At 59.8% G+C, this 14,416-nt stretch overlaps 2 protein-coding genes across 3 annotated transcripts; one reads left to right on the top strand and one right to left on the bottom strand.

Moving 5' to 3' along the window:
• Window positions 1-70: 70 nt before the first annotated feature.
• On the bottom strand, window positions 71-5,101 carry LOC142003549 (uncharacterized protein C12orf60-like). The gene is made up of 2 exons (XM_074980593.1): window positions 5,055-5,101; window positions 71-950 (listed from the first exon to the last, which is right to left on the bottom strand). Exon 2 carries the CDS (start codon window positions 942-944, stop codon window positions 84-86), a length of 861 nt encoding a protein of 286 aa, XP_074836694.1. The 5' UTR covers window positions 945-950; window positions 5,055-5,101; the 3' UTR covers window positions 71-83.
• Window positions 4,416-11,173, top strand: LOC142003550 (single-pass membrane and coiled-coil domain-containing protein 3-like). Of its 2 annotated transcripts, none has more exons than XM_074980596.1 (3): window positions 4,416-4,462; window positions 7,879-8,051; window positions 10,412-11,173. In XM_074980596.1, exon 3 carries the CDS (start codon window positions 10,423-10,425, stop codon window positions 11,086-11,088), a length of 666 nt encoding a protein of 221 aa, XP_074836697.1. In that variant the 5' UTR covers window positions 4,416-4,462; window positions 7,879-8,051; window positions 10,412-10,422; the 3' UTR covers window positions 11,089-11,173. The 2 variants fall into 2 exon arrangements, with proteins under 2 accessions (XP_074836697.1, XP_074836696.1); XM_074980595.1 differs by having other exon boundaries at window positions 7,879-8,090.
• The last annotated feature ends 3,243 nt before the right edge of the window (window positions 11,174-14,416 follow it).

Below are 14,416 nucleotides of genomic sequence, written 5' to 3'. Positions count from 1 at the left end.
GAACTATCCAGAATGACACCAAGATCTCTCTCTCGGGTAGTTATAGCTAAATTTGTCCCCCTTATTTTGTATGACTGAGCGCATTACCAGGGCTCTGCCGGCCCAGCCCAATGGGCGATGCCGACAGGGTTCTGGCCTGGCTCCCTGGCCCTTCCTGGCTGCTGCTCCCTGATCAGGGCCATGTAGACCTCGGCTGTGTCAGCCGTCAGCTGGAGACACTTGCAGGCCGGAGCCAGCGCCTGGCGCGCCTCCTCCATTTGCTCGGCGGCTGCTGCCAGAGCATCCCTGGCACGACGCCCCGTGAGGACATCGGGCAGGCAGTCCTGCAGGGTCTGCACCACCCTGGTGTGGGAGGAGAGGCTGTTCTCGGGGGGCCCTGCAGCCGTTTCCCCAGCTAAGCCCCAGCAGGTGGGAGGAGCGGGCAAGGCCTTGGCGAGGTCCTCACTGCTCCAGAGCAGAGCATCCATGGGCAGGCACAGCACCGGGGAGGCCACTGCCTGCCGCAGAGCTGCCTCCAGGCGCTCCGGCAGTCTGGCGTTCCACAGCAGCACGGCCGCTATGGGGCCTCCCACGCTGCCGAAGATCCCCATGGTGGCCTGGTGGAAGTCCTGGACGATGGCCACCTTCTCCTTCAGCGAGGTGTTGGGGGAGGCCATGCGGGCATACAGATTCCGGCTGGTGTTCTTCTGCACGTGCCTGTCCGTCTGCTCTGCCGTGCAACGGATCTCACGCGCCGCCCCCAGCAGGTGCTCCAGGGTCTGCCTCACACTGCTGCTGCTGCCCTCCATCGGTGCCAGGGACACGCTTGTGTTCAGGTGCTGGTCGAGGATCTGCAGCAGCACGCGCGTGGCTGAGACACATCCTTGCAGGGCGTCGTACAGGGCCTGGCTGGCACGCAGAAGCCTCTCCCTTTCGCTCTCTCTGTCGGAGAACACAGATAGCATCGCGGGCTGGAAACAAAGCAGAGAGCACCAGTCAGCAGGCCTGGGGAACTCACTGCCCCGTGATCTTGCTGAGATCAGAGGCCAGCAAGACTCAGAAACGGTGGGTTGGGAGTCGGAGGTGGAACAGGTATTGGCAATAAAGTGGTCCGTTTACCCCATCCTCTCCTGAGTCTCCTGTCTCCACCTCGCTCTCTAACCACAGGCAACGAGGGGCTGCCCAGAAAAAGGGAAGAAGCTGGAGCAGGCCCCAGGATAGCAAAGATACTAGTGAAATTGTCACCAGGCCGGGAACCAGAGCAGCCGTGTTCTCTTCCTAGTTCTAATCAAGGCATCCTAGACTCAGAATAATAGCGTTGGAAGATACCTCAGGAGGTCATCAAGTTGGACACCCTGCCTGCTGAAAACAGGACCAAGCCCAATTAAATCAGCCCAGCCAGGGCTTTGTCGAGCCGGGACTTAAAGACCTCTAGGGATGGAGAATCCACCACCTCTCTAGGCAACGCATCCCAGTGCTTCACCGCCTGCCTGGGGAAGTGGTTTTTCCTAATATCCAACCTAGACGTCTCCCTCTGTACCTTGAGACCATCGCTCCTTGTTCTGCCGTCCGCATCACTTCTGAGAACAGCCTCTCCCCAGCCTCTTCCTAACCCCGCCTCAGGAAGCTGAAGGCTGCTGTCAAATCCCCCTCCCTCTTCTGCAGACTAAATAAGCCCAAATCCCTCAGCCTCTCCTTGTAGGTCATGTGCTCCGGCCCCCCCACCCCCACTGAAAGCAGAGGAACCGTCCTGCTGTTGTGGGGACCTGCCCCAGCTTCTCCACTCCCTAGTGAAACAGGCCAGTGACAGGAGCTGAGCCCCACTCCTGCTCCCTTTACCCAGAGAATTCTCTGCTGTCGAGGGCCCCCTTTCCACACCCAGTGCAGCAAGGTCCTCATAACCCCAACGAGGCCGGACCCAGCGCTCCTGGGGGCCGGACCCCCTCGCCTTGTTGTGGTTACTGAGGGCAGGGGCTGGGGTGTCCCCACTCTTGGGGCTCCTCTGACCCCCTGCTCATTATGGACTGTTCCAAGCAAATACAATCTGTTAAACAGCAGCCGGTCGAAATACAAAGGAGGAAACGAGGGCAGTGAAAGGAAACCTGTCCCCCTCCCCGGGCGTGGGCCCGTCCTCACACATCCTGCAGAGATGCTGCAGTCAGACACGTGCTCTGGCAGTGGCCACACGCCTGCAGGCACCAGGTGGGGTCCGTGCACCCAGCGTCAGCCCTCCGGTGGGGCTGTGCCCCCTGCAAGTCTGGGCTGAGGGTGTCTCTGTGCTCTGACTCCAGCGCCCGGCTGCTCCCCGGCCCTGCTGCCTGCACTGACCTGCTCCCTGGGTTGTCTCTAGCCCTCTCCAGCAGGCCCGGTTCTGCTCCCCAGCTCAGCTCAGCTCAGGCCCCTGCTATCCCCTTACCTCGGCCCACTCTCTCTGGCCCAGGGGACTCCTTGTTGCAGGCGGGATGGGACCCCCAGCACCTCCTGAGCCCCTTGTTAATCCACCCACCACACTGACCCGGAGCATTGGCCTCTCCCCCTTGCTCATCAGGACTGTCAGTTTCAGGGGCCCAATTTCCCATCACTCCTTCCCTGTCCTTGTGGTACTAGGGCTAGCCAGCCAACCCTCCCCCTGCCTGTTAGTGAGGGGCCAACAGTCCCCTCATATTAGCAAATGGAGGTTGGGGAAAGTCCTTTCTCTGTGGACCCCCCTGGTCTTGGTCTCTGTTGTCTGGGCTGTGAGTGATTCAGGAACAGGCTCTGGGTCTGGGCAGCGCCTGACACAACAGGGATCCGATCTCAGCCGGGGCAGGGCCTGTCTCTGGCTGTGTTTGTGCAGCTCCTGGCACAATGGGGCCCCGATCCCAGCCGGGGCAGGGCTAACACTGTGCGTTCTGTTGAGGGACCCTGGTTGCCCCCCAGTGCCTCACTGCCAGGTGATTCCCCGCCCCCCCCCGGCCATGGTGATATATGCAGGAGCACTGCTTTGCTAGTAGCTGGGTGCTGTGAACCAGAGGCAGTGCATGGTCTGGGTGGGGTATGTGGGTGGGGCGTGTTAATGCTCTGGAGGCATCTAAGGCTACTTCTACACTGAAAGAAAAGCCCTGCAGAGTGGCTGTATCTGGCCTCATGCAGGCTAGGGATAAACGTTGCCATGGGATATCTGGGCTCAGGCTGGTGTCCAGCTTCTGGGACCATCCCCTGGGGCAGACCCCCGGCATGTTGGCCCCAGTCCAAGCCCACATCTCCACGGCCTGTTTGCAGCGGGGCAGGCCAGCTGCGGGTGTTGAACTGCAGGGCAGATATACCCAGAGCCTGGCTTACCTTGTGCCTGGAGGGCAAGAGGCTGGAGGGGGTAACAGCTTTCTGCCAGGCTGCACCAAGACAGGCCCTGGGGTTCCCACAAGACCCACCAGCTCTGCCTAATCGTACTCCCCCTTTCTCACAGCAAGACAGAGCCACGGGCGTGGACAGGGGCATCACCGGGTGGACGGGTTCTGCGCCACCGAACCAGAGTGTTCGGCCTCTCCTACATCGGCGTTTCTCTAATGGGGGTCCCAACTGCAAAGGCAGAGGGTGGGCCGCCATTGGGGGCCTGCGATCTGGGAGGGGGCATCTTTCGAGGACACAGCCAGGGAAGAGGGGTGCAGTTCTCCAGCTCCCCAGCTCTGAAGGCACGTGGCTCCACCCGCAGCAGCACAGACCTCCGGGCAGAAATGCTCAGAGCTCTCCTGTCCACAGGACGGTCCAGGGCAGTTGGACCAGGCCCTGCACTTCGTGGGGGGGTCCCAGACTCCAGGGGGACGTGGGGCCTGGGCAGCATCAGGGCCGTCAGTAGCATGACTGGCCCTGCTCTGCAACGCCGGGCATCACCCCCACCCCTGCACTGCCCCCGGCATCGCTCAGGATTGCAAGGATACGGTTTACCTAGTTCCACTTTTATTGCCACTTAGCCAGAAGGAGGGTGGAGCAGGGACAGGGGAGGCCAGTTTGCATCCCAGGACAGCGGGAGGGAGGACGAAACTGAGGCCAGGGAGGTTCTTCTCAGCTACAGCCAAGTGACCAGGTAAAACCGGGGGGTGGAGCACCCGGTCGTGCTGGGTGAGGGAGCTGCTCTTTAGCCTGGGCAGCCTAGGGAAACCCCGGGGAGCCCTGGGATAACGCTGACCTGCATCATTCCATGCCCTGGGCTGAGCGCGCACAGCGATTGGCTGTGGCTTTGGGAGGGTACCAGGGGTGGGGGGCGTCCCAGCCTGAAATGCTTTGCAGGGCGCCCAGCCCAAAGCACCCAGCCCCTGCCATTGGACGTGGCTCCTGGCGTTGAGGCTGGAACCGCGTTGCTGCCGTGTGCTCAGCTGGGCCGTGGCCCCCGAGCGGGGCTGCAGCGGCCGGCTGGGCGGCTGTCAGAAGCTGAAGCCAAAGGACCCAGAGCCCCGTCCACTGCTAGAACTTGACAGAGGAATCCACCCAAAAGTGACTGACAAAAGTGCGTCTCCCAACCACGTGGCCCAGCCCTCAGAAGCCAGCACAGATGGCGGGGTCCCAGCCTAGCCCTCTGCAGCCAGCTCAGACTGGGGGGGGGGGGGTCCCAGCCCAGCCCTCTGCAGCCAGCTCAGACTGGGGGGGGGGGGGTCCCAGCCCAGCCCTCTGCAGCCAGCTCAGACTGGGGGGGGGGTCCCAGCCCAGCCCTCTGCAGCCAGCTCAGACTGGGGGGGGGGGTCCCAGCCCAGCCCTCTGCAGCCAGCTCAGACTGGGGGGGGGGGTCCCAGCCCAGCCCTCTGCAGCCAGCTCAGACTGGGGGGGGGGTCCCAGCCCAGCCCTCTGCAGCCAGCTCAGACTGGGGGGGGGGGGTCCCAGCCCAGCCCTCTGCAGCCAGCTCAGACTGGGGGGGGGGGGGTCCCAGCCCAGCCCTCTGCAGCCAGCTCAGACTGGGGGGTCCGAGCCCAGCCCAGCCCTCTGTAAAGAGCTGTGACTTGGGGGGGTTGTCCTGGCCCTCTGCAGCCACCTCAGACTGGGGGGTCTCAGCTGGTGGCCAGTACTGGCTGCACCCCAGAGGGACCGGGAAAGGGAGCTCTCACCTCACTGTCGGCTGTCCTGGCAGGCGGAGGCGCGGGTGAAGCCCGGCTCTCTGGCTCTGCTTTTAAAGCTCCCCTTAGAAGGGAAAGTGAAAGCTGGCAGCAGCTGCAGGCACTGCAGGGCTGAGAGGGGAAACTGCTCTGGCTCCGACCACGTTAACCCCCGAGGCAGCCGCCTGCAGCTTGGGGGGGGTTGGCGGGAGTGACTGCGAGCCCCAGAGGCGGCTGTGCCCATTGTGCAGAGTGAGCCTGACGGGGGTGCTCCATGTGGGGACCTGAAGCCCACTATTGCTGCTGCTCTGGAATTGTTGCTTGGTTATCTGCTCCGACCACTAGGCCCCACTCCCTTCCCAGAGCTGGAGAGAGAACCCAGGCCTGCTGGTTCCCAGACGCTGCTCCGCTTTAACCGCTAGGCCTCACTCCCCTCCCAGAGCTGGCAAAGGAACCTCTGGGCCCTGATTCTGAGTCGTGCCCCTTTCCCCTCTGCATTGCCCGGTTCTCGACCCGAACTGGAGTCTCCCTCCATGGCAGGGGGGTGGACTCAGCGGGGTGCGGGTGAAAGCAATTCCCCACACAAGACAGCTGCAGCGGGGGCCTGGCCAGGGCTCCCTGGCTCATGCAATGATTCTATTTTTTACATCTTTCTGTCTCTTGGGGCTTAGAGGAAAACAGGGACTAGGCAACCAGCCAGTCTTGCTTTCTTTGAGATCATGTGAAGAGCTGGAAGCCAGGAATCCCCCCACCCCTCAGCTCTTGCTACCTCACCAGTCCTTTCCCTTTCCATCTGCAATCAGCCTCTAGCCAGCAACTCTGCCTTCCCCGCTCCTCTCTCCCATCCCCAGATTTAACACCTCTCAGCCCCAAACTTGCCCCTCCCCTCCCCAGGTTTAATCCCTCACAACCCCAAATCCAGGCCTAATTTACCTCACACAGGAGCTCCTGGTGCTGTGACCCCCGCTGCACCTTCTCCAGACTAGTCTACGCCTCAGCCCAGCTGCACGGCTCCCACCGCCTGCCCCACGTCCAGCACATGCGGGTCTCTGCACCTCCATGCTGAAATAATGGGACTCGAGTTAATTGGCTGAACAGCCGGATCCCTCCTGCCGGCCGTTAAACCAATTCAGCGGAGCTCTGCTCTTTTGGTGCAGCAGGGCGGAGAGCTGGAGGAGAAGTCGGCAGAGCCAGTGTCCGGAGCTGCAAGTGGCTCCTTAAAGAGCTGCATGTGACTCCAGAGCTGCAGGCTGCCGAGCCCCGGTCGGAAGTATTTCACCCTCCTGCGGTGCCCCTCCCTTTCCATGTTCTGGGAAGTCCAAGGATTTAAGGCACTTCCCACTTTCCAGGCACAACCAACCCTGACCTTGGTTTGAGTTAGGGTAAGAGGAAGCTGCACGCCGCATTTCCTTTATCACAGTGGGAAAGGGGCTGAGAGACCGGTCGTGCAGCCTGTGGAGGGCTGCGCACGTGCAGCGTACTGCCACAGGTTCGGGGCTTGACGTAAGTACCGCAGAGTGAGGTGGTGCTGGCCGGTGGGTTTGAAGGGCTCGGGGGCTCCACAGTTCAGAGACCATGTCACAGGCTTCACCTCACGAAAGGGGCTGAGTGCAACATGCCCCAGGTGCACTCCCAGCTCTGGGCTGAAGGCAGGGAAACTGAGTCACAGAGGTGAACGTGACTTCTCTTCCATCACACCAGAACCTGGGAATTGACCCCAGGGCCCTGACTCCCTGTGTCCTTTTTGCTAACTACTTGATGCTACTGCCCTGCCAGAACTGGGGACGGTGGGGCCCACAAAGTTGCCAGGCCCGTGGGCAAGGTATGTGGGGGTAGCTCTGAACTCCCAGAAGGGGCGTGACTTCCAGCGAAAAGGGTGGGGAAGCTTCTCCTCAGCAGCACCTCCAGGGGGGATATAAAGGACCTGGGGCTGCAGTCACTGGCAGACTTACAGGGCCCCAGGGCTCCTGCCTGCTTTGCCCCCTGGCATCTGCAGCCCTGAGGGGGACTAGAACCCAGAAGCTCTCCCTCTTGGTCATCCCCCTTCCGCCTCGTGCCCTGTGCTGCCCAGAGCCTCCCTGACAGCAGGCCAGATGTGGGTGAGGAGGGCACTGGGTGGAGCACTGGCCCCCCTCAGGCCCGGCTGCAGGGTTTGCAGAGGGGGCTCACTGCCCCGGGGTGGATCACATCCAGGGATCTTTCTTTCCCTTGTGACTGAGATGAAACTTGGAAACCAGCCAGCCTCTCTCTCCTTGAAATCACATGGAGAGCGGGAAGCCAGGAATCCTCCCCAGCCCTCAGCTCTTGTTACCTTGGCAATCCTTAACCTGTCATCTGCCTGCCTCCTCCTGCCAGCCCGGAGATCCCACAGGCCCCTTTGCACTGGGTGTGGCCGGGGGGCAGCGTTGGCAGGTTCATGGGGCACTAAGACAGGGGTTCTCGGCTGTTCCTGAGGGCTGTGCCCCTTCCAGGAGTCTGAGCCAAGAGCCCCACCATCAGGGCTAGAGCATCTCACTCAGCTTCATGGGCATCCTGTGCTTCAAGGCCTGGGGAATTGCCCTGCTTGCTACCACCTGACCGGCACCTGCCCTGCAGGTCCGAGCCCCCAGATCCTCTCCTACGGCCGTGCCACAACACCCCTAACACCCCACCCCCACCCCCACCCCGTGCTGAGCAAAGCTGAAGGAGAAGCGCTCTGCCTGTTCCCGGGGTACATGAACCCCTGGTTGAGACCAGGGCCTCAAGTTAGCTGTAGTCCTGTGACAGTCACTGTAGTGCCGAGGTGATGAGTGTCCCAGGGCTGGGCTTCCCATGTGACAAAAGCCTCTTCTTGCAGCTCAGCCCCTGGAAAGTGAAAGCAGAGAACCTATAAAGGCAGCACAGCCCCTGCTCCAGCCTGCACAGAGCCCCAGGCAGCCAGAGCGCCACAGCAAAGGGAGCCTCTCCAGAGACCATCCGCCCTTCTCGCCATCGCTGCCTGACCACGCAGCTGGGTTGGCCTCTGCCCAGGTGAGCGGCGCCTCCGCTTTCCACACGCCCAGCGAGCAGGTAACACGTCACAGGACAAGGCACCAGGCACAGCGTGGGTACGGCACTGAGCGCCTCCAGGATTGCCTGGGGAACCGGCTCCATCTGACAACAGGGGCCATAAGGCAGCCCCTGGCAAAGTGCATGTCTAGGGACAAAGAGTATCAGCCACTCCCAGGCTGGGGGGTCTGGGGAAGTGAAAGGGAGCAGTGGGATGGGGCTCAGGGGCCCCCAAGCGCTGCACCTCGTCCGCAGGCAGGAGTGACTCTCACTCAGCAGGTAGAACGGGGAGTTTATTAGGCGACAGAGGCCCAGCTCATCACAGAGCTGTCCATTCAGCTGGCAGACAGTCATTCCAACCCATCCTGGGGAGAGGAGCCCAAGGGGTGCCCCATCTGGGGTGTAGCTTCCCCCCTCACCTGGCTGGCTCTTGCCAGCTCTCTCCTAACTGCTGCCTCCGATTCAAACCCCGCTCGGCTCCTCCCTGCTCTGTGTTCAGAGGTCAGAGGTGTTACCTGCCAGCTTAGGTTACAGCCCCAGGGGTCATCCATAGTTGCTGGGACCTGCTCTGCCTGTCACACACACACATCCAGCCTGACTCTCTCACACACACTCCCCCTACTCCATCACAAGCAGCTGTCCTGACTGTAACCGGCGGAGGGGAGATGTTGCTTTCCCTGGCAGACCGTTGAGCTGCAACTCTGGGAAGGATCCAGGTGTACTAGGGGAGCCATCTGCCTGTGAGCCCCCCAGGGATGCTGTGGCTCAGTGGGCGTGAGGAACCCTCAGCTGAGAAAACTGGTGATCAGCAAGTAGGAGGCGGGAGGTGGGAACCCCTCTGCTTACAACACAGGGGAGACCCTGCTTGGAGACTGCGCCCAGCTCTGGGGAGGAGGCAGAAACCGAAACTCTTCCCAGTGCCCCGAGAAGCCAGGACTCAGCCCAGCTGTGCACAGCTCCAGGCCTGGCATGTTATGCAAATTACTTCTTGGCCAATTTGCAAAAAGCCAGAAACCAACTTATAACCGACGCCTGCGTCCCCAGGGCACAGAGGGGAGGGAGGAAGTCGGGCAACGGCAGAGAACTAGGCAGCTCCCTGGCTGGGCCATGTGGCACTGGGGTTGCTGAGGGATGCTGACGTGTTTCTGGGGTGGATGGCTCGGGGGGTGCTGGAAGGTGCTGGGGGTGGGTCTGTACACATCAAGGACTGGCGGGATCGGGGGAGGGATGTGTGGGAGCTGAACTGGGGCACGTGGCAGCTGGGTCACCACTCCAGCAGCCTAGGCTGTTTCTGGGAGCTGGGCCCAGCCCAGAGAACGCTGGGTTGGAGGAGGCAGGGACCTGACTTCTCTCTGCACACTCGGCCATCCTGGCTGCGCCAGTCCCACTGAGTTCCCATGTTTGAGGTTCCCCCAGGAAGTGTGACAGTCATTAATCAAGTTCATTAGGGTGCTCCCTGGGGCCTAGCCAGGCCGGGTCCTGCACACAGGCAGAGCAGCAGGTGACCCCAGTGCGGTGGGGCTGACCCACTGCCCGCCAAGAGGGAGGGCGGGGGACTGGCACACACCTACGCAGCAATGGCAGAGATAGGAGCAAGCGGTGTTAGTGCCAAGGCGCAGGGTTGGAGGGGCAACTAAGGGGGGGCTGGGCAGGGTGGTGTGGGGGCTGGGATGGAGGGAGGCTGAAGTGGAGAGGGAGGGGGAAGCAAACAGCCAATCAGCTGAGGGAGCAGCCAGGCAAGGCCCAACTGCCTCAGTTTCCCCAGAATTCCCCAGCTCATTCACCAGCTCCCAGCTGGAGGCTCTGGTGAGCTCCTCCCTGTGCTTTAAGGCCATCTGGTTTGCAGGGGCTGATTAGCATAAGGAGACAAGGGGCTGTTGCTTGGGGACCCCGGGGGAGGGCCCCCCAGGCTTCATAATGATAAAAGAATTTGCTTTAATGGAACAAAAGAAATGTCGAGTTGTGTCCTTCTGATTTTAAAGTTCACTAAGTGTCATTCTATGGGGCAGCGAGTCATTAGCAGCATGAATGATTTTAAAGCATCAATAATGGCGCGACATGGATATTTTAATATATTCGGGGGCCCCCACTGACTGCACTGTCCCAGGGCCCCACCTGGTCTTAATCTGCCCTGGTCGTTTGCCTGGCAGGGCAGGGGCCTGGCTGAGTGCTTCTGCCCTAGAACCTTCAAGGAGTAAAGGTGTAGAACTCCCCCAGCTTGAGAGGGGAGACCTTTGGGGACCATGGCCCTGGAGACATTTGGGGTGAATGGAAGCTAAGCCCTTGATTGGCAGGGGGTGGGGGTAGGCTGGCTAATGCCTCCATCTTCTTCCCTCCTGCAGCTCTCTGCAGAATGTCCTGGAGCGATATCCTATACCCAGGCAACCCAGCCAGGCGGGAGAAGGTGGTGCGGTTGCACCAGGAGCTGTTGAACTCCATGGAGCTCAATTTTGATGCCACTAACGAGCTGATTGGCATGTTAAACATACACTGGCACTGCGGGTTGTGCCCCATTAAGATGAAGACGAGCGACACCATCCGGGAGAACTGCGACCTACTCCTGGCAGCGATGACCTCCATCCAAGGTGAGCTGAAAGCCATCGATGAAAAGCTGCGGAGCTGCCTGGAGCCAGACCTCTACAGGAAGCTCCACGACTTCCAGGAGATGGACCAAAGCAAGATGAAGATTCTGAGAACAGCGACCCAAGTGGCGAGCGTAGCGATCGGGATCACAGCTGCTGCGATCATCATCAAGGTGGGTTTATCGGCCGTGGCCAGCAGAGTCCTGAGCAACGTGATGATGATCGTGGCCAGGGTGGGTACCACTCTGGGCGGTGCTGTGCTCGGTGCAATAGCAGGAGTAGGTATCGACTTAATCATCAGTGCCATCCTGGGCGCCATCGAGAGAAAAGACCTGGAGGAGAAGATCCGGGAGCTGCAGGAGATTGTGGACGAGTTCAAGCCAGCCTCCAAGGAGTACAGCAAAGCCATCATGAAGGTCACGCTCCTGCTTGAATAATCTGCTAGTAACTACTTCCAAAGCCAAGGCCTCGGGGTCTGGTCCCCTGCTGGGTGACTTAGCACAGCACCTCTACAGCCAGCACAATAAACGCAATCTAGCTCTTCTATGGCGCTTTCATCAGGTCTCATTAATGTGTTTTTCCTCCCACCTGGCTGGGGACGGGAAGGGCTTTCATCCCCATTCTCCAGATGGGAAAACTGAGGCCCAGAAATTGCAAGGGATTGAAGCGCTTCCACTGATTTCAGGGCAATGGGCTCAGACTCTCTGCGGACTCAGGCAACAGACCTGCTTTCCTGGGAAGCTGGGTGCCTGCTGTGACTTCCTCCCACACGTACAGGAAGTCTGTATTGTAGCAGAGAATTGCCTCACTTTCCCAAGTCACACACCTGCACCCTAACAAGCGCTCGCAGCCTTCCCCTTTAGCAGGTAATTTTCATCTGCAGCGCTCAGTGTGCCTCAGAAAGGTCGGTGTCGATACCCTGATTGTGTACATGGGGAAACTGAGTCACACAAGGGCCTCAGCCAGTGAGCCAGGAACAGCGCCTGGACTGAAAATGTCAACATTCATTTAGACTATTCCCAGCCAATGTGCTGGAGTGGGGGATAGGTGTGTGTACGTGTGGCTCACAGATGGGGTGCAGCTCCTGCTGAGGGTAATCCAGGCGACCAGGTGACACCTCTGTACTGCAGGAAAAGGGGGAGGTGGAGCCTGAGGGGTTTGAATTGGAACTGGGAGTTGGAAAGCAGTGAGTCTGGGCTGGGAGAGAGAGAGAGAGACAAAGGAGGGGGCAAGGCCCTGGCTCTAGGGCCTCTCCCCAACATGGAGTGGAATGACTGTCTCTGCCGGCTGTACTGACTCCTCTGTATGATGCTGTGTCCTGTTGGCTAATACACCTGCTGTTCTCCTGCTGAGTGAGAAGTATCACAGAGGGAGCCGTGTTAGTCTGTATCTTCGAGAACAACAAGAAGTCCTGTGGCACCTTATAGACTAACAGATATTTTGGAGCATGAGCTTTCATGGGCAAAGAGCCGCTTCACCACTCATGCATCTGAGGAAGCAGGTCTTTGCCCACGAAAGCTCATGCTCCAAAATATCTGTTAGTCTATAAGGTGCCACAGGACTTCTTGTTGTGCTGAGTGAGAGTCACTCCTGCCTGCAGACGGGGTGCAGAGTTTGGGGACCCCCTGAACCCTGTCACAGCCAAACATTTCGATTTTGACAAAACGGCCTTTTCCAATGGGAAACTGTGTTATCCCAAGATTTCCAGCCAGTGTTGGGCATGGCCCAGGCCAGAGAACCTACCTCTGGGCTTTCTGCCTTCAGCCCAGATCTGGATGTTGAGCTAGAGGAGATCTGAAAGGTGCAATACATTTCTAACTTTTGCTTGGGGAGGGCAGGTATTTAAATTCAGGGTCTCTTACCAGCCCCATCCCTCCCACTTTGGATTTACTGCTGATTTACACCATGAGCCTGGAGAGGGTCTGGTTCTAAGGCTGTTGAGCCAACACACCAGCTGAGAGAAACCCATGAGACTTGGGCCTGGGGTTTACTCAGTCCCTTTATGAGCTGCAGTCTCTGACTGCCAGCCCTAGGTGCTGGGCCCTGACAGGCTCCTTAACCAGTGCAGAGCCCGGGGCCCAGCCTCCTCATGCGTGTACTGCAGTGACCAAGCGCATTACCATGGCTTTGCTGGCCCGCCTCAATCGGCAACTCCGGCAGGGCTCTCGCCTAGCTTCGCGGCTACTGCTCCACGATGTGGAAGCCATCTTATATAGAAGCTGTTTCATATTTCTGCACGTACACAAGAGCTTGGACTTTTCCTGGCCTGTTTGGGAATGGCAGGGAGGGTGAGGTAAGCGGAACGCGTTAATAAACTGTTTGGAGTTGGTGCTCCCTGGTACCTGCTCCCCCTTGCTGATAACGGTTTTCTCTCTGAAAATGATTTACCTTTAACTAATTGCCTCTGACGCCGGGCTTGTTTGTGGAAGGGTATAAAATACCAGAGTTAGCTCAGTCAGGCAGCCTTGCTGGACCTGGTTTTACTGGTGTCTGGTTTGACTCATCTGTTGCCTTATTGAATTCAATAAAGCTGAATGTCAGCCGCCTAAACTCAGAGAAGTCTTTTGCTTCAACAACGAGCAGGGCCTTGTGGACCTCCACCGTGGCAGCTGCCAGCTGGAGACATTTGCAGGCCAGAGCAGGTACCTGGCACGTCTCCTCTGCTTGCCCAGTGGCTGCTGCCAGAGCATCCCCAACGTGACGCTCCGCGAGGACGTTGGGCAGGTCGCCCTGCGGAGGCTGCATCACACTGGTGCTGGAGAAGGGGCTGTTCTCAGGGGACCCTGCAGCTGTTTCCCCAGCTCGGCCCCTGCAGGTGGGAGGAGCAGATGGGGCCCTGGAGATCTCCTCGCTGCTCTGGAGCAGGACCTTCATGGGCAGGTGCAGCAACCGGGAAGCCTCCGCCTCCCATGGAGCTGCCTCCAGCCACTCGGGCAGGCGGGCGTTCCACAGCAGTGCAGCCGCCGTGGGACCCCTCACGTTGCCGAAGATGCCTGTGGGTGCACCTAACGGCGGAAACCCAGGCTGCAGATGGCTGGGGGTGATGCCGACGGGTGCTGGGATATGGAGTCTGGGGGGTTTCCAAGTCCCGGCTTTGTCCTTCATCAAGACGGGCAGAAAGATTCGCAAAAGCCAGTGCCCCAGCTGCTGGGGGTGGGGGTTGGGCAGGAACTCGTGGTTTCCAGTTCCCCGCATGGTTTCAAGTGACCTGAGTCCCTCTGGTTTCTAATTCCCAGTTTCCTCCTGAGTCAGAAGGGGCCAAAAGACTCACAGAAACAATGACCCCTGGCTGGGAATGGCTGGGAGTCCCTGCCACAGCCCTGGCCAGCCCTGTGGAGGCATCCAGCCGCCGTGCAGGGGGCGGGGTGCTGACTTCTTCCATCACAGACCTGGGGAGAGGAGGGAGAAAGGGGAGAGGCAGCAAGTCCAAGCCAGCTCTGTTGAAAAGGGAGGCTGTGATGGGGTTCAGGGGTCCCCGTGCGCTGCACCCCGGCCGCAGGCAGGAGTGACTCTCACTCAGCAGGTAGAACAGGAAGTTTATTAGGCGACAGAGGCCCAGTTTCTCACAGAAGAGTCAGTGCAGCAGTCACAGACAGTCATTCCAACCCGTCCTGGGGAGAGCAGCCCGAGGGGGGCCCCTCTGGGGTGTAGCTTCCCCCTCAACCGGCTGGCTGCCTTCCAGCTCCCTCTTCCCCCAGCTTCCAACTGCTGCCTCCAATTCAAACCCAGCTCAGCTCCTCCCTCCTCTTTGTTCAGGGCAGAGGT

Source organism: Carettochelys insculpta, chromosome 30 (assembly GCF_033958435.1).
Source record: "Carettochelys insculpta isolate YL-2023 chromosome 30, ASM3395843v1, whole genome shotgun sequence".
Classification (NCBI taxonomy): Eukaryota; Metazoa; Chordata; order Testudines; family Carettochelyidae; genus Carettochelys; species Carettochelys insculpta.
Note: the sequence above shows the minus strand (reverse complement) of the source record. Positions and strands in the feature narration are given on the sequence as shown.